The sequence below is a fragment of the Hemiscyllium ocellatum genome, chromosome 18 (assembly GCF_020745735.1).
Source record: "Hemiscyllium ocellatum isolate sHemOce1 chromosome 18, sHemOce1.pat.X.cur, whole genome shotgun sequence".
NCBI classification, from domain to species: Eukaryota; Metazoa; Chordata; class Chondrichthyes; order Orectolobiformes; family Hemiscylliidae; genus Hemiscyllium; species Hemiscyllium ocellatum.
Window position 1 is genome coordinate 52887602 of NC_083418.1, and position 25413 is coordinate 52913014.

General features: G+C 42.4%; 1 protein-coding gene across 9 annotated transcripts in view; it reads left to right on the top strand.

Moving 5' to 3' along the window:
- The window catches only part of mical2a (microtubule associated monooxygenase, calponin and LIM domain containing 2a), a 296251-nt gene that overhangs the window by 265476 nt on the left and 5362 nt on the right, over nt 1-25413 (top strand). For 8 of the 9 annotated variants that reach the window (XM_060838999.1, XM_060839005.1, XM_060839007.1 and 5 more), the window contains 3 exons: nt 2074-2167; nt 8239-8338; nt 18968-19041. In XM_060838999.1, the coding sequence (XP_060694982.1) occupies nt 2074-2167; nt 8239-8338; nt 18968-19041 (268 nt within the window). Of the gene's footprint in view, nt 1-2073; nt 2168-8238; nt 8339-15822; nt 15873-18967; nt 19042-25413 lie in introns of those variants that run through there. The other variant, XM_060839006.1, reaches the window with a different exon arrangement.

Genomic DNA, 25413 nt, shown 5'->3' on the forward strand with positions numbered 1-25413 from the left:
GAAGGGCTAATGGCCTCTGATTAGCCAGCAGGTCACAATGGGCAATATTCTTGTCCTCAGGGTCCTAGGGGGTAGTGAGGACCTTTTGGTGCCTATTTAAGTGCCTGAGAGACACTTAATCCCAGCAGGCCTACCTAAAGGAGACCATCTGTGTGTTATCAGCTTTCCAACCAGCAGGTGAGACACCCCAATGCCTACATAAAATTGCACCTTTTGATTAAACTGTCTCTTCCCAAACCAAGTCAGTACGTTTTCTGCCTTATGAAGTATGAAGTTAGAGATAAAAGCAAACTGCAGATGCTAGAATCCAAGGTAGACAAGCAGGAGGCTGGAAGAACACAGCAAGCCAAGCAGCATCAGAAGGTGAAGCAGTCAACGTTTCAGGTCCTGAAGAAGGTTTACACCCGACTGATGCTGCCTGACTTGCTGCCAGCCTCCTGCTTGTCTACTTTGTGATGTATGAAGGCATTTTCTGCGATAAGAGAGATCTACCTCATTCGTACACCAGCTTCTAGCACCTCTCACCTCCTCCCCACTCCCTTCATATTGAATATTTCAACACGTAAGGGTAGTTTTCTCTTCAGAAGAGTGAGAGGTGACCTGATTTTTTTTGCAACGTTTTGAAGGATTGTGATAGGGTGGATGTGGAGAAAATATTCCCTAATGTGAGTGAGTGCAGAACAAAGGAGACTAGAAATATTTTTATGTAGATATGGTGTCACATGGAGTGGATGAGGTGCCTAGATTATGCATTTAATGGAAGGTTTAATGCAACCATGAGGGAGAACTAAATAGAAGGCTATCAGAGGCAGTCAGGAATGGAATATTTACATGGGGAAGAGATTCATGTTGGCATCTAAACACCAGAATTAATCATTTGAGCTAAACGGCCTTAGTGTGTTTTGAGAAGATTGAGCTAAATGGCCTGTTTCAACACTACTTCCTCATATTGTCCAATAGAAATTGCTGATCAGAACAATTTTGCTACACTTTTGGATCAACCTGTTCAGATGTGCTCTGACGCACCTCACAGCATTGACTGATATTAGCAAAAACACCTCGAGCACAATTCAGAGTCAACAAATTTCACAGACATGTTTATTTATTTAAGAAATCTCAGCCGCATTCAATTACCAAGTAAAGCAATCTCAACGATCAAAACGATTCTCACTTTACTATCTGCATCACCATTTTATCAACAAATGCACAATAAGGTTTAAGTTCATCCACAGTGTGAATTAATATTGAGATCACTTGGTGATACTATTCATTCTTTTATTCACCAGTCAGATCTGAAATTTGCAATATTTTTATTCTTAAACACATGGGCCTCAATTTAGACAATTCTCTTATTGACTCAATGGGGGATTATTTGAACCTAATGCACCAAGCAGGAATCCTGTGGGACTTTGTCAAATATGGTTGCAATGGAGAGTAAAATCGTGGAGCATTGGATGTTGAGAGACGACCTTGTTTGTGAAATAATGAGGAACATAGATTGGAGTTAATGATCGTTGTCTTTTCCCTAGAATGGGGGATTTCAAGACAAGGGAATACATTATTAAGGTGAGCAGAGAGAGATTTTAAAAAGACCATGGGAGTCAATTTTATTTTTACGCAGAGGGTGGTTCGTAAGTGGAATGAACTTCCTGAGGATGTGATGGATGTAGGTGCAATTACAATGTTAAAAGACATTTTGATAAGTGCATGAATAGGAAAGGTTTGGAGGGATATGGGCCAGGAGCAGGCAGGTGGGACGAGTTGAGTTTGTGATTATAGTTGGCATGGATGGTTCGACCGAAGGTCTGTTTCTGTACTTTATGACTCTATGTAGGATGTTTACCTAGTGTTTCACCTGATCCCATCAATGTCCTGGCAGACAGGTTTGACTACACTTGGCCCGTTATGTGTTTCCTGCATAATATTTCTTCAGCAACACAGATAATGCTGCTGATGTTTCCGAAGGAGGCAGGAAGTGGAGAGTTTACCTGACTGTTTCAGAGGGCTGTGAGTTTTTAATTGAAAATATCCTGTATATCTTGAACACCTGCTTAAAAAGTATTGCTCTGACAGATTATTCAGCGTCAGCTCCAGGAGGTGGAAGAGAAGCAGCGTGTGTTGGAGGAACGTGGTGTGCTGTTGGAGAAAGCTCTACGGGGCGAGTCAGGTATTTGCCTCTGCTTGGCTTCTGTTCTATATTGACTCTCTGATTGTGGACATCACTGGGATAATTGATATTTACAGCCCATTCCTGTTAGAGCTGGAGAGAATGGGAGTGAGCTGCCTTTTTGAACCATGTAATACACCCGATTGGTTTGCTGGGTTATTTCAGGGAGCAGTTGAGTCAATTTAAAAAGTATGAATCTAGAGTCATACACAGGCTCAAATGGATTAAAGATGACAAGTTCTCCTTACTAAAACTCTATTGGTGAGCTATCTAGGTGTATAACTTCAGGGTTCCTGTGCAGTTTATTTCCAGATTTCTTAATCTGCCGTGGTGCTTTATGTTTCTAGGTCTTCCAAATATTAGTCCAGCAATTTTAAACATTACATAGTTATATCTGGTTTGTCTGCATGAGGCTTTGTTCTTGTTTCTATTGATTTTTAATTAGTTTCAATTACTTATTACCTGCAGTTTGAGCAACTAAAGAGGACGAATAATTAGTACCCTGATTTCATGCAAGCCCCTGAAGTATTTTATGTAAATCTACAAATAAGTGCTAAATTCTAAGTTGAAGGATCTTGATTGGATGTTCATTGAGCAGATTCCAGCATTTTGAAACTACTGTCCAATTAATCTGACTCCCCAGATATCCCCCATAACCCTGCAAAGTAGTATTCTCCAAATACATGTTCTATTTAATACAAAATCTTATTCCACTACTTTTAGTAGATTTGTTAATGGCAACTTGTTAAGGTCTTAAACCCTTTCATATTCTTAAGATCTTTTATCAGGATAACCTTTAGACATCAGTTCTTAGCCACATACTGGAAGTGCAAAGTTGGATCATTTCACGGTTCTTCAAACCCAACCTGACAGAAAGTTCCCCAGAAGTTGGAATTTTCAGTTTAGGGGCTGGCATCGTGCTGAATGACCCCAGCTGAGTGTGCAGGCTGCTGGGTGCAAACCTAGGCTGGGAGGAAGATCACCACGTTGAAGGTCTTAAGTAAATAACAATACCACCCTTACACTTCATACTGCTTCGTCATAGAATCCCTACAGTGTAGGAGCACACCATTTGGCCCATTGACTCCATGCCAACCCTCTGAAGAGCATCCCACCCAGACCCACCCCATTCCTGTAACCCTACAATTCCCATGGATAACCCACCTAGCCTGCACACTATGACCAATTCAGCATGGTCAATCCATCAAGACTGCACATCTTTTGACTGTGGGAGGAAACTGGAGCACCCAAAGGGAATCTGTGCAGACATGGGGAGAAAGTGCAAACTCCATACATGTAGTCACCCAAGGGTGGAATCGAACTTGGTTCTCTGATGCTATAAAGCAGCAGTGCAAACTACTGTGCCACTGCTCATGCCCATATCACTTCACGCCCCCATCATGTTACATAGGCCCTCATACCATCCATCTCAACCTACTCCCTACTACCCTCTCTGTGCATTTACCCATGATACTTTACCCTTACAGTGCACCCATTACACCACAGGAACACATGCTACAATGAGGTTTTTCTTTTTAAAAGAAAATTCCTTCATAAAAGTCTATTTAAAGCATTTACATTTCTTTGTTTACATAATCGCTTATAAGAAGAATCTAATGCATTATGCTTTAAAATAAACAAGTATTGGAATTCACAATCCTACTTCAAAAAGTCTATAACCATTTGGAACTTTCAATCAAAAAGGCACTCAAGTGTAGTAATGGAAAATTATAAAATCAGTGACAATGGAAAATCTCAGGCTTACATCAACATTTAGAGTGATATAGCAAGCATCAATTATTTTTATCACTTACTATTTTTTGTATATGATTTTTAAAAGCTTGACAGTTGTATTTGACAATTTTCAAAATTGCTTTGGACATTTTTGACAGTTCCAATGAGCTTGATGGTTAATGAATTTATATGGCTTCAATGCACATTCATGTCTGCTTTTAACAATTCTAAAGAGCAGATTACCTCTCCTGAGGAGTACTTGGTGCCTCTGAAAGGGCAGCCTATATGTCCCAAATGGTACACAACCTTCCTCAAAGGTGTCCCAGGATCAAATGCAAAGAGCTACCTCACGTCTTAAAAGAACTAATCAAAGTTTAGATCTACATCTATCAGATCTAATCTGGACAGGTTGGGCATCCCAATCCAGGTCACCAACATTAGATGTGGGAGATGCTCATTTTTGTGGGCAGCTGCCAGCAAGAAGTGCCATGTTTGGAATCTGACCTGCCATCATTCCCTCCTCAATGAAAATGGCAGGCACCATGCTCAGGAATGGCATTTCCAATTTTTGCCTTCATCCACATTTTTGCAAAGGAGAGGCTCTTTGCGATTGTGAAAATACAGGCCTCAGTCTCTTCTCTAGACAGAAGAGTTCCACTTTCCACAACATTTTTGCATCTTTTCCCAGTGTTCTTCAACATGTTTCTTTTCTAAAATGGAGACCAGAACTTTGCACAATACTGCAGAATGGGGGCGAACAAAGGTCCAATACAAGCATTAAAGTAATTTCAGTTTTTCAGTTTGATATGTTTAGAAACAAAGCAGTATTTGTTACTCTTTTATCACATAATTAATGGTTCACTATTTTTAATGACTTATGCATCCATAATAACAGCCCCATCGCTCGTTTTAACTTCCCCATTTCAATGCTTAATTTTCTAAGTAGCATGTAGCATGCCAAAATGTTCCATACGCCACTCATTTACAAATTGTACACTGCATGACAGGTCAGTTAGCTCAGTTGGCTGGATAGGCAGCTTGTACTGTAGAGTAAGACCAACAGCATGGGTTCAATTCCTGCACCAGCTGAGGTTACAATGAAGGATTCTCCTTCTCCACCTCTCCCCTCACCTGAGGTGTGGTGACCCTCAGGTTAAACCACCACCAATTACATCTCTCTAATGAGAGCATAGCTCTATAATCTGATAAGAGTGTGGTGACTTTATCTTTTTTACTCATTTAGCAAGGTTAATGATGTCCTCCTATGTTTTATTGCAGTCCTCCTCTGTTTTTCTAATTTGGAGCTATTTGAAAATTTTGAAGTTGTCCTTCTAATTCCCTGGTTCATAACAGTGATGAACATGGTTCCAATACTGATTTCTATTATTTGTCACTCTGACTCACCACCTTTTAATCCCTACCAGATGTTTTCTGATATGTAGCTAGCTTACTATTCACCCTGCTATCTGTCACCTGACACCACATACTCTAATGTTATTCATAGGCCTATTGTGCAGTCCACTTATCAAAATTCTTTGGAAATTACCATGGCTATTGAAAGCCAAGGGCTAACTGTTCCAGAGACAGTTACAATAGCAATACAGTAAAATAGTTTTCTTTCATCAAGGTCATTTCATACATCATTCAAGTCTCTGAATGCTGAACCTTGTCATATCTATCTTTTCATACCATTGTGCTACTTGGAAAGTCTCTCATACCATAGGACACAGATTTTTACAACATATCTTAGTATTGCCTGAAATGTTATTTTTCTTTAATTAAAGCCACATAATCTCTCTGTTATATACTAGATCCTGTTGACCCACCCTTCCCCACTCCGTAAGCTTCCATTTATCCAAAACTCTGCTGTCAGTGTCCAAACTTGCACCAAGTCCATTTTGCTCATTATCTCTGCGTTTGCTGACCTATGTTGGTTCTGAATTAAGCAACGCCTTCATTTAAAACTCCTTATCTTTGCTTTCAAATCCCTCCTGCCTCTTCCTATTTCCTCCAGCCCTGTGACCCTCAAAGATCTCTGTGCTCCTATAATTGTTGACCCTGGCACATTTCCAATTTTTTTTTATCACTTCACTATTTGCAGTTATGCCTTCATCTGTCTGAACTGTATCTTCCACCCCTGTGTCACTTTCCTTTAAGATCTTAGAATCTATTCTTTGCACTTTAATCTCCTAATGTGGCTCAATGTCACGTTTGTGCCTGATAACATTTGTATGATGCACCTTGGTATACTTTGCTATATTACATGTCTTTCATGGGGTTTGAGTACCACTAGCAACAGCAGTTTTTATTGCCCAGCCCCCTAAATGTCTTTGAGAAGCTAATGATGAGTTGCCCTCTGGAAATCCTGCAGTCCATGAAGTTAAAATATGCATTCTAGTTGTTATTGACAATTAAAATCTGTGGGACAGATCAATACTCAATGATTTTTACATAGATTCCCTACAGTATGGAAACAGGCCCAACAAATCCGCACCGACCCTCTGAAGGGTATCCCACCAGACCCATTCCACCTCCCCTATATTTACCCCAGACCAATGCACCTAACCTACACATCCCCGAACATTATGGGCAATTTAGCTTGGCCAATTCACCTGACCTGCACATCTTTGGACTGTGGGAGGAAACTAGAGCACCCAGAGAAAACCCACAAAGAATTGGGGAAAATGTACAAACTCCACACAGAGGTTGGAATCAAACCCGGGTCTCTGGTGCTGTGAGGCAGCTGTGCTCACCACTGAGCCACTGTGCTGCCAAAGTATGGTTAAATAAAATTATCTCATTGCCAGAGTGAATAGGACTGACGCAAGCAAGCTGATAGAGGACATGTTCGCTAGGGATTGCCAACTTTGGCTGAGTGCAGGATGAGGTTGTACCACATGACCTATCATTTCCAACCACCAACAAACTGCCATTTTAGGTTTCATTCTTTTTTGTTTCAATTTCTTTCAGTTGTTAAATAAAAAAAGGTTTTTTTTGCCCCAATGTTTTTCTTCATTGGGTTTTGCTCAGACATTAACCTTGACATTCATGAACATTCTGTGGCAATACTGGAGATCGCAAACAGCACCCTTGCAAAACTTTGACCCCCCAACAATTTTGTGCGATAACTGCCAAATTTTGATCTTCAGTGAACAATTGACATTTTCTTCATAGAAACCAGAATCATACAACCTACAATTGTGTAATGTTGCAACATGATTGGCCTCAAAAGACAAAGGAATTTCCTCTGTTTCATGAGATGACCAATGCTGTGTTTTATATGTTTTTAGGTCGCTTGTTTTATGTGACGGTGCATAGTTCCTGTTTTAACTGAGGCTTGATTATTTTGTGAAATGGTCTTAGGTGACTCATTCTGCTCACTAATCCAAAACGTTAAGATTCTTTCTTTCAAATTTTAATTCATGCTTTTCTTTCAGGTTGCAAAGTGGCTTTTAAAAGCCTGCCCGGCATATGTTAGTTCTCAGAAATAATGCGAACAGTCAGGAAATTGTACCCAAATATATGATTTTCATCATTTAAAATTCTGTGTGACAAAGAACTGCAGGGTGGTCTCAACAGCAATCATTTCCATTCATGTAGTACCTTTTGAAACAGTGAAATGTTCTAAGGTACTTCGCAGAAGTAGAATTAGAAATCAAATTTGACGCTAAGCCACAAGCAGAATGTTGACACTGAGCCCACACAAAGAGATACTAGAACTAGTAATATTGATCAAACAGATGGGTTGGAAGGAACACAAGTTCAAGAAGGATGTTCCAAATTTCGGGGCCACAGGCAACTGAAGGCTCAGCCACCAGTAGGGGAGCAAACAAAATCAAGAGATGCACAAAGACCATAATTGGTGGGTGCAGAGACAAAGCCCATAGAGGGAATTAAACTGGTGGAGGAGAATTTTACCTCAGTAAAACATTAATGAAACTTTAAAAGGCACAAAAGCTCATCTAAAGGAAAGTTAGTGTGATTTAGCGAAATGTTTGTATTGTTTAAACTCTTACTTGGAAATTAGAAATTTAAATACTAAGAGAAAAATAAAAAGTTTTCAGAAATGTTTTGTCAATTTATCGGGATCCAGTATAACAGATTCTAATCATCAGACAGTAGTTACTGAGGATCACATAATGACATTTTTAAACACTGAAAATAATCATCTCAAAGCACATGACAAAAGTAATCTGTACTGCAGGTACGTAGCAACATGTTTTTTCAGGAAAGGTACTAAATTTAAGCATGATGAATAGATTTTCCAGAATTGTATGACTTGCATGAGGGAATACATCTCTGACTAACTGGATTTTTAAAAAATCTAAATTGTTCAGATCTCAACTCAAAAGAGGAACCTCAACTGATGCAAAAATGGTTCAAGCTGGTGATGGAAAAGAATGCCTTGGTTCGCTATGAAGCTGAAATGATGATATTGTGAGTAGCCCATTTAACGCTTTAATGGAGAGAATTAGTGGAGTTGTTAATGCTAACTAAAGCAAGAAAAAATTACAGTCAAGTAACTATGGGGAGACTTTTTCAAGCACACAGGAGCAGGAGCTACAGTGTGCTGGATGACTTATGTAGATGGGCATGAACTCTCAATAGCCTGATGACTGGTTAAGATGCAGAGATAGGGACACATCTAGTCTCACACTGGCCTCTACCATTCTAGACCATGTTTGATCATCTCCTTTGTGCCATCTTCCCACACCATCTCCATATTCCACTCTCACTTAATGTCATTAGTGCCCAAAATCCTGTAGAGTTTTGACTTGAACTCTCTCAGTGATAGAACTTTTACAGTCCTTTGGATAATAGAAAATTCCAAGGTTCACTACAATCTGAGTGAAATTTCTCATTATCTCAGTCTTAAATTCCTGCTCCTTATCACCAGCCAAACTGTATCCACCCTTGAAGAATGTTATAAGTTTCAATGGGATCATCTCTCATTTTTTTAAAGTCTAAAGAACACAGACCCCTTTTTCCTAATCTTTCCTCATAAAACAATCCCAGGGATTAATCTGGCAAACCTTAATTGCACTCTCTCTGTAACAAGTATAAGCTTTCTTAGATAAGGAGACCAAAACAATGCATAATACTCCAGGTTAGATCTCTCTAAGGCTATATACAGCTGCAGCAAGATATCTTTACTTCTGTACTTAAATCTCATTTACTTGATGCCAACATACTGCTTGCCTTTCGATTTGCTTTCTGCTCTGCATGGTGGCTTTTTCGTGATTCCTGGAGAAGGCCATTGTGATAACACTATAAGGCCCAGGCTCAATGTCCTTGTGGAGCTCATTGAATGAGTTCCCTTGGTAACAGACAATGGTATGCCTAGCTGGAACTCATCATCTGAGCCCTTTATAATGCAGAGTCACGGAGGACGTCATATCTGCCAACTGTCTGCCCCTCTTTTGCTGTTATGTTCATGCCCGAGGGTCCTTGGAGAGGGAGCATGAGGTGTCCACCAATGCTCTTGATGCCTTTAAAGAGAGGTGGGCATTGCGGAGGATATAGTGCTTTATTTCCCCATCCAACTTCATTTTGATTCTGCTCTTCCTATTCCCCCTTCATTTCTGAGGTTCACTTTGCCCATAATGGGCTTTGCTTGTAAATATTTAATTGGCGACCTGAGTGATTACTGGTAGTGATTAGTAGTTTCTAAAAATAAACAAACAAAGTCACAGTGATTTTGGTGGTGGGAAGGTCGTTCAGTTGTGTGCGATATCACTTTTGGTTACAGAAGAAAAATCTTTTAAAAAGCAGAACCAAGATAAGGCTCATGTGGCACAATGTAATGTCCATACCTCTGAGCTGGGATCGTTGGTACAAGTCCCAGTTCTCCGGGGATACGTAATAACATCTCTGAACAGGTTGATTAGAAAATATCCTATAAAGCAGAGCCAGGGATGAGTCAGATCATCCGCCGACATTTCCGCCACCTCCAAACAGACCCCACCATCAGGGATATATTTCCCTCCCCACCCCTTTCCACATTCCGCAAAGACCATTCCCTCCGTGACTACCTGGTCATGTCCACGCCTCCCTTCAACCCACCCTCCCATCCTGGCACCTTCCCCTGCCACCACCCCCACCTGTCCCCACCTCCTCCCTCACCTCCATCCAAGGCCCCAAAGGAGCCTTCCACATCCATCAAAGTTTTACCTGCACATCCACCAATATCGTTTATTGTATCCGTTGCTCCCGATGCAGTCTCCTCTACATTGGGGAGACTGGACGCCTCCTAGCAGAGCGCTTTAGGGAACATCTCCAGGACACCCACACCAATCAACCACACCGCCCTTTGGCCCAACATTTCAACTCTCCCTCCCACTCTGCCGAGCACATGGAGATCCTGGGCCTCCTTCACCACCGCTCCCTCGCCTCATCTTCCGCCTCAGAACACTTCAACCCCAGGGCATCAATGTGGACTTCAACAGTTTCCTCATTTTCCCTTCCCCCACCTCACCCCAGTTCCAAATTTCCAGCTCAGCACTGACCCCATGACTTGTCCTACCTGCCTATCTTCTTTTCCACCTATCCACTCCCCCCTCCCCCCCCGCGCCTGACCTATCACCTTCATCCCCTCCCCCACTCACCTATTGTACTCTATGCTACTTTCTCCCCAACCCCACCCTCCTCTCACTTACCTCTCCACCCTTCAGCCTCTCTGCCTGTATTCCTGATGAAGGGTTTTTGTCCGAAACGTCGATTTTACTGCTCCTTGGATGCTGCCTGAACTGCTGTGCTCTTCCAGCACCACTGATCCAGAACCAGGGATGAGTCACTAGAACTATCTATCCTAAGCTGGCACTAGCCCATGTATGCCACGAATATCGTTCAATAATAAATGATACAGGTGTCCCCTACTATCCAAAAGCAGAGCATTCTTATGAAACTGTTCAGAAGCCGATATGGCGTAAAGTGAAGAAGCAATTAACATTAGTTCATGTGGGAAAAATGTTTGAATGTTCCCAGACCCAAAAGATAACCTACCAAATAACACACCAAACCTAAACTAACACTAACATATAGTAAAAGTAGGAATGATATGGTAAATACATAACCTATATAAAGTAGAAATAATGTATGTGCAGTGTAGTTTTACTGACCAGAATCGGGAAGCACATTGGAAGGCAGAGAGGTGGTAGTGGTGATGACGGTATGTTAGGCTGAGTAGTCGGAGGTTGGAGTGGTGAGAGGTACAGAAGACTGGGGTGTAGGACAGAGAGGAAGAGGGTCATCTATTAACCCATCTGAGGAAGGCGCTTGGCGACACCACTCTCACTGCGCGCACTTTTGCCTAGAAGCGAAAATCCTCTTTTGGTCAGTGAAAACAGGTACCAGTGTCGGGCTTTCATAAAAGTGAATTGGCTAAAGCGAATGTTCGAAAAGCGGGAAATAACTGTACTCCCTTCCTGTCAGGCTTCCTGATTTATTACAGGTTAGATCCTTGTAGACACCTGCACTTACCAATCTTTCACTGTGTAAGAAATATTCAGCCTTGTTTACTTTATATGTCATTTGCCATGTTCTAACCCATCCACTTAGCCTGTCCAAGTCCTCTTGAAGCCTCCTTGCATCCTCCTCACAAGTTGAATCCTTACCCAACTTGTCATCTGCAAAATTTGGAAATATTACTATTTCCCACATCCAAATCATTTACATAGCTTATGAATAATTGTGGACCAGCACTGATCCTGTGGTACCCCCATTTTATTAGGGACATAGATATCACCTCTCCATTTACAATATGGATATCACACTTTCCTTTAAGATGTAACTATCACATTCCATTTAAGATTCAGAAATCACACATCATTCATGATACAAATGTCAACATTCTTTTTATGATATAATAAGAAACATTCCTTTTGTGATATAGATATCAATCTTTCTTGTACAGTATAGTTTTGGTGTTTTTCTTCTGTATACCATTTATTTTGTAGTTTAGATATTAATTCCATTTGCAATGCAGTTTACTCTTTATAACACAGGGAGCATGACCTCTCTGTTGTAATAGGGCTATCATTTCTCCATTGATGGTGGTGCAGTACTGTTGTGTGGGCAGAGAGGACTGATAGGAGTTTTTGATTTTACCAAGAAGAAAGAAAGAGCTTATGCTTATAAATCATCTGGTCCCTGAAACATCATTGGCCTCCCCAACTTGTCAGAAATTCAGATTTAATCCCAGATTCAGTATTGGAAATTCTTATTCAGTTCTCCTGTGCTCATTGTATCCTGGACTTATGTCTGAGAATCATGTACACAGATTTAGGTGAATTCCTAGTTCTGTGTGAATATGATTCTTAAAATAGTTGCTGGATTTCTTGGGGATACTATATTAAGAATAGCAGTAGGTGATGATGCCAGAAATAGTGAGGAGGATGCTGGGTGCAGAGGAGGGTTGAGTGAAAGGCTGGTGTCCAAAATTTTTTAAACAAAAGCATGAACAAAACCTTCCATGATTCACTCAAATAAAAGCAAACTACTGCAGATACTGGAAAACTGAAATAAAAACAGAAAGTGCTGGAGAATCTCAGCAGATCTGGCAGCATCTGTGGAGAGAGAAACAGAGTTAACATTTGGAGTCAAAAGCTGTACGCAAACAATAACTTTATTTATCACTACAGATCCCCACAATCCCAAATAGACCCATCATACACTACCCATTCCACATTCATGCCAACCCATGCCACCCTGTGCATTGTACCCACTTTCCATAAATTCTCTATGCCATCCATGCCAACCTGTGCCCATGTGCTCAGTCCCCCATTGCCCATTATAGCTTTCATGCCAACTTAGTTCTAATTCACACCAATATATGACCTCATCATCAATCCTTTGCCCTTCACCTGCCATGCTGACCCACCCAGTATTCACAAAGACAGGCCTCAGCATGTCTTAGGGTAAAGAGATGAAGCTAGGCGGAGGTGAGTACTGCAGATGCTGGAGATTAGAGTCAAGATTAGAGTGGTGCTGAAAAAGCACAGCAGGTGAGGCAGCATCTGAGGAGCAGGAAAAATTGATGTTCGGGCAAAAGCCCTTCATCAGGCATTCTAATGAAGAGATGAGGCTCTCCAGCACAAAATTCTGAGGCAGGGATAATCCTTTTTTTAAGTTTTGGAGGCGGTTGCCTTTTCAAGCAAGGTATCCCTGCACCCTATAATGTGAAAGCTGGCAAGATCAAATGCCAATTGGGAATGTAAGCAGTCACTTGGCAGGCTTGTCAGTCAGTCACTTAGTAGGACAATATATCCTGGTGTAGCTGAACCTGCTGGCGGCACTGAATCAAAGGCTTCCAGCCACTCTAAGGCACGGTACCCCTTCAGCCAGTGGCGAGCACCAGGAATAGAAGGAAGGTCAGTGAGGTTTCGGAGGAGGAAATTAAGGGATGGAGTCAACAGCAATGTTCCCTCAAAGCTGCGACACAGCCACACAGCAATTCCAAGGTTCCATGCCTGCCCATGTCCTCAGATGATCATGTAGCAGCTGGAGAAATTAAAGGGAATGTAGGTCCGTGGACAGGGGGTGCTGGAGATAAGGACAGATTTGATATTCAGTGCCCTTCCCCTCCCTCTCCCCATCCATGTCCAATACCTCATATTTGGGTAGATTGAGTTCCCCATACCCCAATCCAGCAGATTCGCTACCTCGTTTCCATGGTTGGAAAGAGTCTGCTTTTCTCATCTGCCAGGAACACAGCATACTGGTAGGAAGATTTATTCTTAATTGTCATAAATTGTTTATCACTTAAGGGCTTTCCTTGGCATTGGTTTAGAAGGTCACCCATGAACATTCCCATCCTGAGGTGACAGAAAGGGGTGGGTATCACCCTGGTGCCAAATTGCCTAATTTTCTTTGCCTTTTCTGTCACCTTCCCCATCACTTCTAGAGAGAGAAAACTCCCAGCCTGTGTGTCTATTGTTGGTCTTTGTTTATGTCATGATTTGGAGATGCCGGTGTTGGACTAAGTTATACAAAGTTAAAAATCACACAACACTAGGTTATAGTCCAACAGGTTTAATTGGAAGCACTAGCGTTCAGAGGGCCGCTCCTTCATCAGGTAGTTGTGGAGGACACAATTGTAAGGCACAGAATTTATAGCAAAAGTTTACAGTGTGATGTAACTGAAATTGTACATTGAAAAATACCTTGATTGTTTATTGATTCTTTCATCTGTTCGTATACCATGATAGTTTCACTTCTTTCAAATGTAAATCACAAAACATTTTTATAAGAAGTCACATCTCAAGTTAACTGTAACAATTGGTGTTAGCCAGATAATATGTTGAAGGTGTTAGCCCCCTGTGTTCTCTGTCTGGACCATAATGTTTAGACTGATTTTAATCTAAAAAGTGAGTTAACAGAGTCTTACATGAATTCATGAATGATTTGGAGATGCCGGTGTTGGACTGGGGTGTACAAAGTTAAAAATCACACAACACCAGGTTATAGTCCAACAGGTTTAATTAGAAGCACACTAGCTTTCGGATCAATGCTCCTTCATCAGGTGATAGTGGAGGGCTCAATCGTAACATAGAACTTATAGCAAAAATTTGCAGTGTGATGTAACTGAAATTATATTAAGTGGGCGGCACGGTGGCACAGTGGTTAGCACTGCGGCCTCACAGCGCCTGTAGACCCGGGTTCAATTCCCGACTCAGGCGACTGACTGTGTGGAGTTTGCACGTTCTCCCCGTGTCTGCGTGGGTTTCCTCCGGGTGCTCCGGTTTCCTCCCACAGTCCAAAGATGTGCGGGTCAGGTGAATTGGCCAAGCTAAATTGCCCGTAGTGTTAGGTAAGGGGTAAATGTAGGGGTATGGGTGGGTTGCGCTTCGGCGGGTCGGTGTGGACTTGTTGGGCCGAAGGGCCTGTTTCCACACTGTAAGTCTAATCTAATCTAGTCTAATCTAATACATTGAAAAATTGATTGTCTGTTAAGCCTTTCATCTGTTAGAATACAGTGATAGTTTCATTTCTTTCATGTGTAAATCACAAAACCCTTTTTTTAAAAGTTGCATTCTCGGGTTAGCTAGACAACATATTGTCTAGCTATCACCATGTTAATCACATGAAAGAAGTGAAACTATCACTGTATTCTAACAGATGAAAGGCTTAACAGACAATCAATTTTTCAATGTATAATTTCAGTTACATCACACTATAAATTTTTGCTATAAATTCTGTTATGATCGAGCCCTCCACAATCACCTGATGAAGGAGCATCGCTCCGAAAGCTAGTGTGCTTCCAGTTAAACCTGTTGGACTATAACCTGGTGTTGTGTGATTTTTAACAATGAATTCATGAAGTTTTTGAGCAAAGTACAATGTAACTCTGCAAGTACAAATTCACCCCACAAATGTATATGTATATGTGTGCGTGCATGTTTGTGTGTCTGTCTCTGTCTGGGTGGGGGTTTGTGAGTATGAGAGTGTATATGTGTGTATGTGAGTGTAGCGTGTCCACGTTTGTGAGGGGGTGCATGTGTGAGTGTGGGAGTGTGTGTGTGTCTGTACACACACTCCTACAGACGTACACACGCCTACATAAACACACACTCCTACAGATACACATGCACCTCCTCACAAATTTAGACACTCTACACTCACATACGCACATATACACTCTCTCTCACACTCACAACACCCCACCCCAGACAGACAGATACACGCACGCATGCACACATATACATATACATTTGTGGGGTGAATTTGTACTTGCAGAATTACATTGTACTTTGCTCAAAAACTGCATGAATTCATGTAAGACTCTGTTAACTCACTTTTTAGCTTAGAATCAGTCTAAACAATATGGCCCAGACAGAGAACACAGGGGGCTAACACCTTCAACATATTATCTAGCTAACACCAATTGTTACAGTTAACCTGAGAATGTAACATTTTTTTAAAAGAGTTTTGTGATTTACATATGAAAGAAGTGAAACTATCATCGTATTCGAACAGAAGAAAGACTCAACAAACAATCAAGGTATTTTTCAATGTACAATTTCAGTTACATCACATTGTAAACTTTTGCTATAAATTCTGTGTCTTACAATTGTGTTCTCCACAACCACCTGATGAAGGAGCGGTGCTCTGAACGCTAGTGCTTCCAATTAAATCTGTTGGACTATAACCTGGTGTTGTGTGATTTTTTAACATTGTTTATGTCACCATTTTTGAGGTTGGCCATGGAATGTGATTGGATTATTCCACATTATAGGCAAGGCACAGCAGTGGTTTACCAATGACTTCTGTAGCATGGCCGACCAAGAAATTCTCTCACCTTTCCCACCTACATCAGGCACAGTGGAAGGACATACAGACTGATAATAAACCCACTTGCCCAAGTTACAAATGTCATAGTCAACAAATCTTAGAATGGAATACAAAACTAGTTTCTGGTTCAGGGTCACTTCACATAAGACCTCTGTGCTTTGGATTTCACTATATTGAAGAAAAACACTCCTTTTTAAAAATGCATTTACTGCAAATACATTCCTATACTACATAAAGCCTAAGCATAACAAACATTTCATTAAAGTGCACAATCTTTATACCAAAAAGTGTTGGAATTCATATCCCATTTCAGAGACATTTGTAGTTGTCATCAAGATGTGAAAATATAGGCCGCCTATTGTGATAATGAATGATTGTGGAATCAGTTATGCAACAGTAATCCAGTAATGAAAAGACTTCATACTTATGTCAACAGACTAAAACTGCAAGCAGTTCTATTTAACACTCCCGATATATTTGTTTAAAGGGCAGTACATTTAAATGTTTTGACAAATTAATTTGACAGTCATGTTAACATGTCCATAAAACTATACAACATTGACCAGAAGTAGGCAATTCAGCCTATTGAGAATACTCTGCTATTCTACAGTAATGAATTTAAGGAAAAATTCATCCTCATTTGTCTTCATTGAACAACCCTTTATTCTGAGATAATGCCCTTTGGCCCTCTCCTCTCCTGCAAGGTAAAACCATCTTTCAACATCCACCCTTGTCATGTCCCCTAACAATCCTGTGGATTGCAATAGGGTTGCCTCTCATTCTTCTAAATTCTAATGAGCACAGATCCAACCTACTCAATCTCTCTTAAGACAATCCCTTCATACCTAGTATCAGCCTAGTGAACTTTCTCTGCACTACCTCCAAAGCCTGTATACCTTCCTTTAGATAAGGGACCCAAAACTTTTCACAGTGTTCCAGACATGGTCTGACTAGTGCCTTGTACAGACTTAGCAAGACTTCCTTACACATATATTTCATTTTCTTTGAAATACTGGTCAAAACTCCTATTACCTGCTGAACTTGGATGCTAGCTTTTTATGTTTCTTGGATGAGGACTCCCAAATCTCAGTTCTGTAGCTTCCTGCTATCTTTGTCTGTTATTTTTTAAATATATTTTTATTGAATCTTTGTCCATTTAAATGACATTCAGCAGTTCTTCCTTCGTAAAGATATGCCTTCACGTTTCCTGATATTACATTCCATCTTCCAAGGATTTTCCCACTCTCATAACTGTCCTTATCTCTCTGAAGACTCTTTATGTCATCCTTACCACTTAGCCTATCACCAGTTTTAGTGTCATCCATACATTTGGTGATAGTACATGCACATTCCTCATCTAATACATTGTAAATAATTGCTGTCTTAGCACTGATCTATGTGGCACTCTACTAGTTACAGATTTCTATTCTGAAAATGCCCCCTTTCTCCTATTAGTTAGCCAATCCTCTATCCATGCAAATATACTACCCCTGACACCATGGCATCTCATCATCTTAAATCGACTAATGTGTGGTATATTAGCAAACACCTTTTTGGAAATCCAGATGTGTTATATTCACTACCTACTCTTTATCTATTCTGCTTGTTACTTTGTTAAAGAATTCTCATCAGTCGGTCAGGCATGACTTCCCCTTGTGAAGCTATGTTGACTCTGCTATATGTGTTTCAAAATGTTCTGCCATTACATCCTTCATAATCGCTTCTAATATTTTTCTTATGACAGAAGTTATGCGAAAAGCCTGATAATTTCCTGTTTTTTTGTCTTGTCTTTTTAACTAAAGGTGACATATTTAGTTTTCCACTCCTCTGGGACTACCCCAAATCTAACAATTCCTGGAAGATTACTACCACTGCATCCACACTCTCTGTAGTGACTTCCTTTAATATGCTAGGATGCCTCCCACCAGGTCCAGGGCACATGGTTTGAGGGGCTGAACGGCCTACTCCTGTTCCTATGTTTAACTCCATTAATTCCCCTCATTGTTTCTCTGGTGATGGTTATCTTCTTGCCACTTTTGTCAGGTTATTTCGACAGTTGCTGAAGAAACTTTTCAGGATTTATTTTGACAGGTTTGTTGACAGTGCCAATGAGCTTGCCAAGTGCAATTTTACACACATTCATATCTGTTTTTCATAATTCCAAAGGGAACCTGACCTCCTCAGAGGATACATAATGTCCCCAAAGATGTTGTGGGGACAGATCCAAAGGGTAGCTTTTGTCTCCATGGGAGTATCCAAAGAAACATACAAAGTTCAGATCTGTTTTTACCAGGTCTGCACTGTATATTTTGGGTTTCGCACATACTGGAGTCATCAAAATCTGACCCTGAGTGAGGGCAGGTGGAGATTTAAATGGCTAGAAGCCCCTACAAACCATGTGTGTGTGAATCACAGATCTTCCCTATTCCTGCCCCTATGAAAAGGGGAAGTGACACGAGGATCTTTGTCATGGGGAAACCCCAGGTCTGTCTGTCTGATTCCAATGTCCCAGCAATTGCAGTCGCTGAACCATCCATCCTATCGCAACTGTGCCGGCTCTTTGCAGGGGTAACTCACTTCATCCCAACCCCCATCCTTTCTGATAGCCTGCATCTATTTCTTTACACTTCTGGCACTTATCCAATTCCCTCCTGAAAGCCCAGATTGTATCTGCCTCCATGAGCTACAGGATCTGTAAACCATGTGAGAAAGTTAATTGATGGGTACAGAATTCCCAGATTGGCAGCATTCCCAACTTCTCCCTTTGTGTCTCTCCAGTGCTCGCGAATTGGAACTGGAAGATCAGCAGAGCCGCTTGGAGCAGCTGCTTCATGATCGGATGGCAGTTGACGGTGAGCATTACAGCTTGTGATGGGTCTTAATTAAATTACTCAGGTCTTGGCGCTGGGAGGATAATTGCAAATTACCCAGCAACAAGCTGCCATGTTTCTCCTGCCAGGATTTAATTAAAACAGGGGCTTTTAGCAATCTGTGTAATCACCATTGGTCTTCAAAGGAGTTAATTCAAATATGATCAGAAACACAACCGTGGCACAGCAGCCCTGCTCCAGTAACATCTGAGTACCACCCTGAGTGTTCACTCCCTGCACTACTGGCCCATAATTATTGGTCACCAGCATTGTGTCAGGTTAGACAGCTGAAAATGTGTTGCTGGTTAAAGCACAGCAGGTTAGGCAGCATCCAAGGAACAGGAAATTTGACGTTTCGGGCCAGAGCCCTTCATCAGGAATGAGGAGAATGTGCCAGGCAGGCTAAGATAAAAGGTAGGGAGGAGGGACTTGGGGGAGGGGCGATGGAGATGTGATAGGTGGAAGGAGGTCAACGTCAGGGTGATAGGTTGGAGTGGGGTGGGGGCGGAGAGGTCAGGAAGAAGATTGCAGGTTAGGAGGGCGGTGCTGAGTTGAGGGAACCGACTGAGACAAGGTGGGGGGAGGGGAAATGAGGAAACTGGAGAAATCTGAGTTCATTCCTTGTGGTTGGAGGGTTCCCAGGCGGAAGATGAGGCGCTCCTCCTCCAGCCGTCGTGTTGTTATGTTCTGCCGATGGAGGAGTCCAAGGACCTGCATGTCCTCGGTGGAGTGGGAGGGAGAGTTAAAGTGTTGAGCCACGGGGTGGTTGGGTTGGTTGGTCCGGGCGTCCCAGAGGTGTTCTCTGAAGCGTTCTGCAAGTAGGCGGCCCGTCTCCCCAATGTAGAGGAGGCCACATCGGGTGCAGCGGATGCAATAGATGATGTGTGTGGAGGTGCAGGTGAACTTGTGGCGGATCCCTTGGGGCCTTGAAGGGAAGTGAGTGTGGAGGTGTGGGCGCAAGTTTTACATTTCCTGCGGTTGCAGGGGAAGGTGCCGGGAGTGGAGGTTGGGTTGGTGGAAGGGTACTGGTTGGTGCGGCGGGAAAGGAAGAAGCGGAGGGCTTTGAGGCCCCAAGGGATCCTTCCATATCCGCCACAAGTTGGGAACCCTCCAACCACAAGGAATGAACTCAGATTTCTCCAGTTTCCTCATTTCCCCTCCCCCCACCTTGTCTCAGTCGGTTCCCTCAACTCAGCACCGCCCTCCTAACCTGCAATCTTCTTCCTGACCTCTCCGCCCCCACCCCACTCCAACCTATCACCCTGACGTTGACCTCCTTCCACCTATCACATCTCCATCGCCCCTCCCCCAAGTCCCTCCTCCATACCTTTTATCTTAGCCTGCCTGGCACATTCTCCTCATTCCTGATGAAGGGCTCTGGCCCGAAACGTCGAATTTCCTGTTCCTTGGATGCTGCCTAACCTGCTGTGCCTTAACCAGCAACAAATTTTCAGCTCTGATCTCCAGCATCTGCAGACCTCACTTTTTACAGGTGAGACAGCTGTGCATGTGAAACTGGAGTGGTTAGCATAGAATAACACAGAGAATGCACTGTTCAGAAAACAAAGACTATCTGATTAATGAGATCAATGCCAATGATGACGTTGCACAAAGGCCCCCTTCCATTTTGCCTCATCTAACCCTATCAACATGTCCTTCTCTTCCTTGCTCTCTCATGTGTTCATCTCACTTCCCCTTAAATTCATTTTGACATGTGGTTCGACTACTCCTTGTGGGAGTGAATTCCACATTCTACCATTCAAGATTTTCTTGAATTCCCTATTGGACTGAGTAGTGCTATGGTCTGAGATTAGGTAAAAATGAGGACTGCAGATGCTGGAAACCTGAGTCTGGATTAGAGTGGTGCTGGAAAAGCACAACAGGTCAGGCAGCATCCAAGGAGCAGGAAAATCGACATTTAGGACAAAAGCCCTTCATCAGGAATAGATCCTGTAATCCAGATTATGTTCTGAGATTATCTACTGCAAGTCCTAGGCAAGGAAACAATTAAGACCAATGGGGGTGAGAAATCCAACTGCTGTTGGATTGTGCTCAAGTAATTTCGTTTATGCTCTCGTCATTCATGGGACATGGGTGTCACAGTTGCCTTCCCTCATTGTCCTTGAACTAAATGGTTTGATGGGCCATTTCAGAAGACACTTAAAGGTCAGCCACATTACTATGGGTTTAGATCCATACATATGTCAGACTAGATCAGGATGGCAGATTTCCTTCTTTAATGGATATTTCTGAGTCATGTTTACAACAAATAATGATACTTGTCATAACATTAGGCAGCATTTGTGGAGAGAAAGCAGAGTTAATGTTTCAGGTCCAGTGACCCTTCTTCAGAACTGATGATCGCTTGGAAAAGGTTAGAATATATGCTGAAGATGGATGGGAGATTTTAAGAGTACACAACAGGTGGAGATAGAGCTCTGAGGGGGCAGAGATATAGTTAGACAGACAAAGGGAGATCCAAGATGGCAGTGGTCTGCTGTGCTGGGCTCTGAGCCATATTCCATGGTAAAGTGCCCCCTTACCAAACCCCTCCCCCGTTAACCACCCCTAAGAGAAAAATCAATAATATAAAGCTACTGGAGATCTGGAGCTGCTAAAGTTGTGGTCTGACAGCTTTAAGATCAGGATGAAGGTGAATAAAAGGGGAGAAAGGAGTACAGTAAGCTGACACTCCCTACTGTATCCAGGGTGCCTGCAGCCATTGCTCAAACTCTTGGGTGATCCCTTTGGATTTAATTCGGAGTTTGTCAAACGCTGAGAAAAGATTGAAGCAGCGACGGAGCCAATATCTGCCATGTTGAAGATTCAAACACTGGACTGGAGTAGAAGCAGTGGAGCAGAGAACCGCGGCATTGGAGACCATCCCAGAGGTCTCAAGAGGAAGGATCCGAACGCTGGAAGACCAGGTTCGGGTGCTTCAGGAACAAGTGGACGATCTAGAAAACAAAAGTAGAAGGAAAAGCTTACGGCTCGTGGGTCTTCCGAAGCGTAAAGAAGTTGACAACCTTGGTTTCCTGGAGAAGTGGCTCCTGAAGTTCCTGGGGCTGGAGTTGGAGTCAGGCGTGGTGAGTGTGGAGTGGACCTGATGGATCGCAACGAGCAGGTCCAGACTGGATCTGCACCCCTGCATGGTCCTAGTGTGACTCCAGCATTACAAAGGAAAACAGTTAGTGATTGAAGCAGCAAGAAGACTAGGAGGAGATCCACAGGCTTTAACATACAAAGCCTCAAGAATAATGTTTTTTCAAGACTTCTTGGTAGCCATAGTTAACAAGAGAAAGGCATTTGATGAAGTTAAGAGAAAATTAAGGGACCTGAACATTCAATATTCCTTGAGGTACCTGACGGTGTTGCGTTTCGCTCACGGAAGAATGGTATATAATTTTGATTCAGCAGAAAAGGCAAAGGACTTTGTGAACTCTTTGAAATGAAGGACTTGGGTTGGGAGTGGTGGGGGGGAAGGACAATGGTACAATTTTTCTTTACATTTTCTGCCCCTCTTTTTCTCCTCTCTTCCCTTTTTGTAGTAATTGGTTTTATAGCTTTTGTACTGCCTTGGTGTAAAACCTGATTTATTCATCATTTTGGTCGGTTGGTTATCGTCTGAGGATTTGTTTTTGCTACTGTTCTTTTTGGGGTAGCTATACCTGTGGTTAAGATGTAGGGGGAAGAGGTGTGGAGGGGGGAGGGTGGGTGTCCATTGTTAACTCTCAGAATATAAACAACATGTTCTTTTTATCTGTGCATTGCATGGGACTAGGGCATGGCCTCAGCTGGAAGGAGCCAGCATGGTAGTAAGGATTGGGAGGATTGCCCCCTATGGGCAAGGGGGTAGATCTCTTGTCAATTGGGGCTTATTTAGGTGTATGTTTATGTTAAATGTAGTGATTACTTTTTTAGTTGTAGTAGTTTTTGGACTTTGTAGAATTAATTTCTTCACTTGCCACACCTCAGGTAAGCTTCCTCCTCTTGGGAAACCACGGAGTGCTCTGGATGACCATGGCTAGTGATTAGTTCAGGTGGTGCACCTGGAACATAAAAGAAAGTCATTCCTCCATTAAAAGAAAGAAGGTGCTGTCAGGCCTTAGGAAAGAAAGGGTTGATATTGCCCTGCTGCAGGAGATGCATTTAACTGATAAGGAACATGTGAAACTGCAGCAGGAGGGCTGTGACAGGGTATTCTTCTCCTCCGTTAGCTCCAAGAATAGAGGAGTGGCTATACTGGAAAGAACAAACCTCCCATTTCAGGTAACTGAGCAAATTAAGGACAAACATGGACAGTTCGTCATGCTTAAAGCTCTAATACATAGAGAAGAATATGGTGTCCTGAATGTTTATTGTCCCCCGGCACACCTTCTTAAATTTCTAATTGACGCAGTTGCTAAATTAACAAATCTTGGGGTGCATCGCACAATCACAGGGGAGGGATTTTAACCACCTAATGGATCCCAGGGTAGACAGGATACCAAGGGGCCCGGCAGGCACACCCGCACAATCTAGACAGTTGGTGGACTTGTATGAGGAGTTGGGATTAGTGGATGTGTGGAGGCATTTCCACCTGAATGGAAGAGACTTTACTTTGTATTCCAACCCACACAATTGGCACATGTGAATTGACATGTTCCTTATGCCGTCAGCTTGTTTGGACAGAACATTGGCTTGCAAAATTGGGAATAACTATCTCGGACCATGCGCCAGTGTATTTAGATACTAAAATCAAGGGTGGCAGAATACATGGACCCATTCCTGTTCAGGGATAGAAAATTTGTTGAGTACGTTACAAGAGAGTTCAGGGCCTTCTGGGATATCAACACAGGTTCGGCCAGTAATCTGGCAACACTTTGGGAGGCCACTTAGGCATATTTACGAGGCCTGATCATTTCTTATTCAACAAGTAGAAGGAGGCAGAGGCAGGAGCAGCAACAGATGTTGGAGACCCGGGTGATGGTAGCTGAGGAGGCATATTATAATAGGCCTTTATTGGTCAAGTTGCACCAGGTCACAGCTCTCTGGGCTACTCTCACACACAGCTGGCAAAGAAAGAGGTCTCCTTTGCTAAACAAAGATTGTTTGAATTTGGAGATAAACCAGGTAGATATCTGGCATATCTGGCTAGAAAGAAAAATGCTTCTCAATCCATTATGTCTGTTAGAAAGAAGGCTGGCACAGTTACCCGTGAGTTGAAGAAGATCAATGTTAGATTTTGGGAATACTTTGCCCAGTTTACTAGTCAGAGGACGGTGAAGACGGTACAGTGAGAATGCAGTCCTTTTTTGAGAACCTGGACCTCCCAAACAAGTGCAGAGCAGGTCTCCCTGTTAAATGCACTCATGATGATACAAGAGGTGCAGGAAGCAATAAAGCATCTCCAGGGTGGCAAAGCACTGAGGCCAGATGGATTCCTGAGTGAGTTTTATAAGAAATTCATAAATGTGTTGGTGGAGCCACTTTTGGGATGTATAGCTATTCATATACACGGGACTGTCTTCTGCCCTCACTTAGGGAGGCTAATATCGCCCTCATTCTAAAGAAGGGGAAAGACCCTGAAGAATGTGTCTCATACAGACCAATTTTGTTGTTGAATGTAGACTTTAAAATTCTGTCAAAGGTGCTGACCCTGAGGTTGGAAAAAGTGTTGCCCTATGTTATGAAAGAAGATCAGTCGGGTTGTATCAAGGGCCATAGCTCCTCCAACAAGAGATATCCAATAGCGTCCTGTTAATATATGTGGGTGACTGGGTACGGGAAGGATTCGGAGTCAATTTGGTTTGACATTGAAGCTTCGCAGTTGAGATGTCCCCTAGTTAATCTATTATTCATGGATAAGATTAAATCTTTGATCGAGCAGTGGAAGAGCCCAATCCATTTAAATACGGTGAACGCTTGGAGGATAATGAAGCAAGACAAGGGCAATTGGCCTAATACATCACCGGTTACCCCATTGGCGGGAACTCAAGGATTTAAACCTGGGGCAATGGACTTCGGCTTTAAGCTATGGGAGAATAAGGGAATCTCTTGTTTGGGAGATTTATTTGAGGGGAGGTCTTAATGTCATTTAACCAACTAAGTCAGAAATATGGATTGTGTAATAGGGACCTTTTCTGGTACTTTCAGATAAGGGATTATATACTGAGGAAGACCACGCTCCTGGCTCAGCTAGACATGGAGAAAAGAGTGACCGGTGCACGGGCGCTCTTTCAGTTAGTACTTTATATCACTTACAGAAAGGACATGCCTGAGGAGATGTGGAGAGACTCTGTAGGACTTGGAATCAGGAACTTGGAGAAGATAATTCACTGGAAACACAGGAAGGTATATGGGAAAATGTAAAGA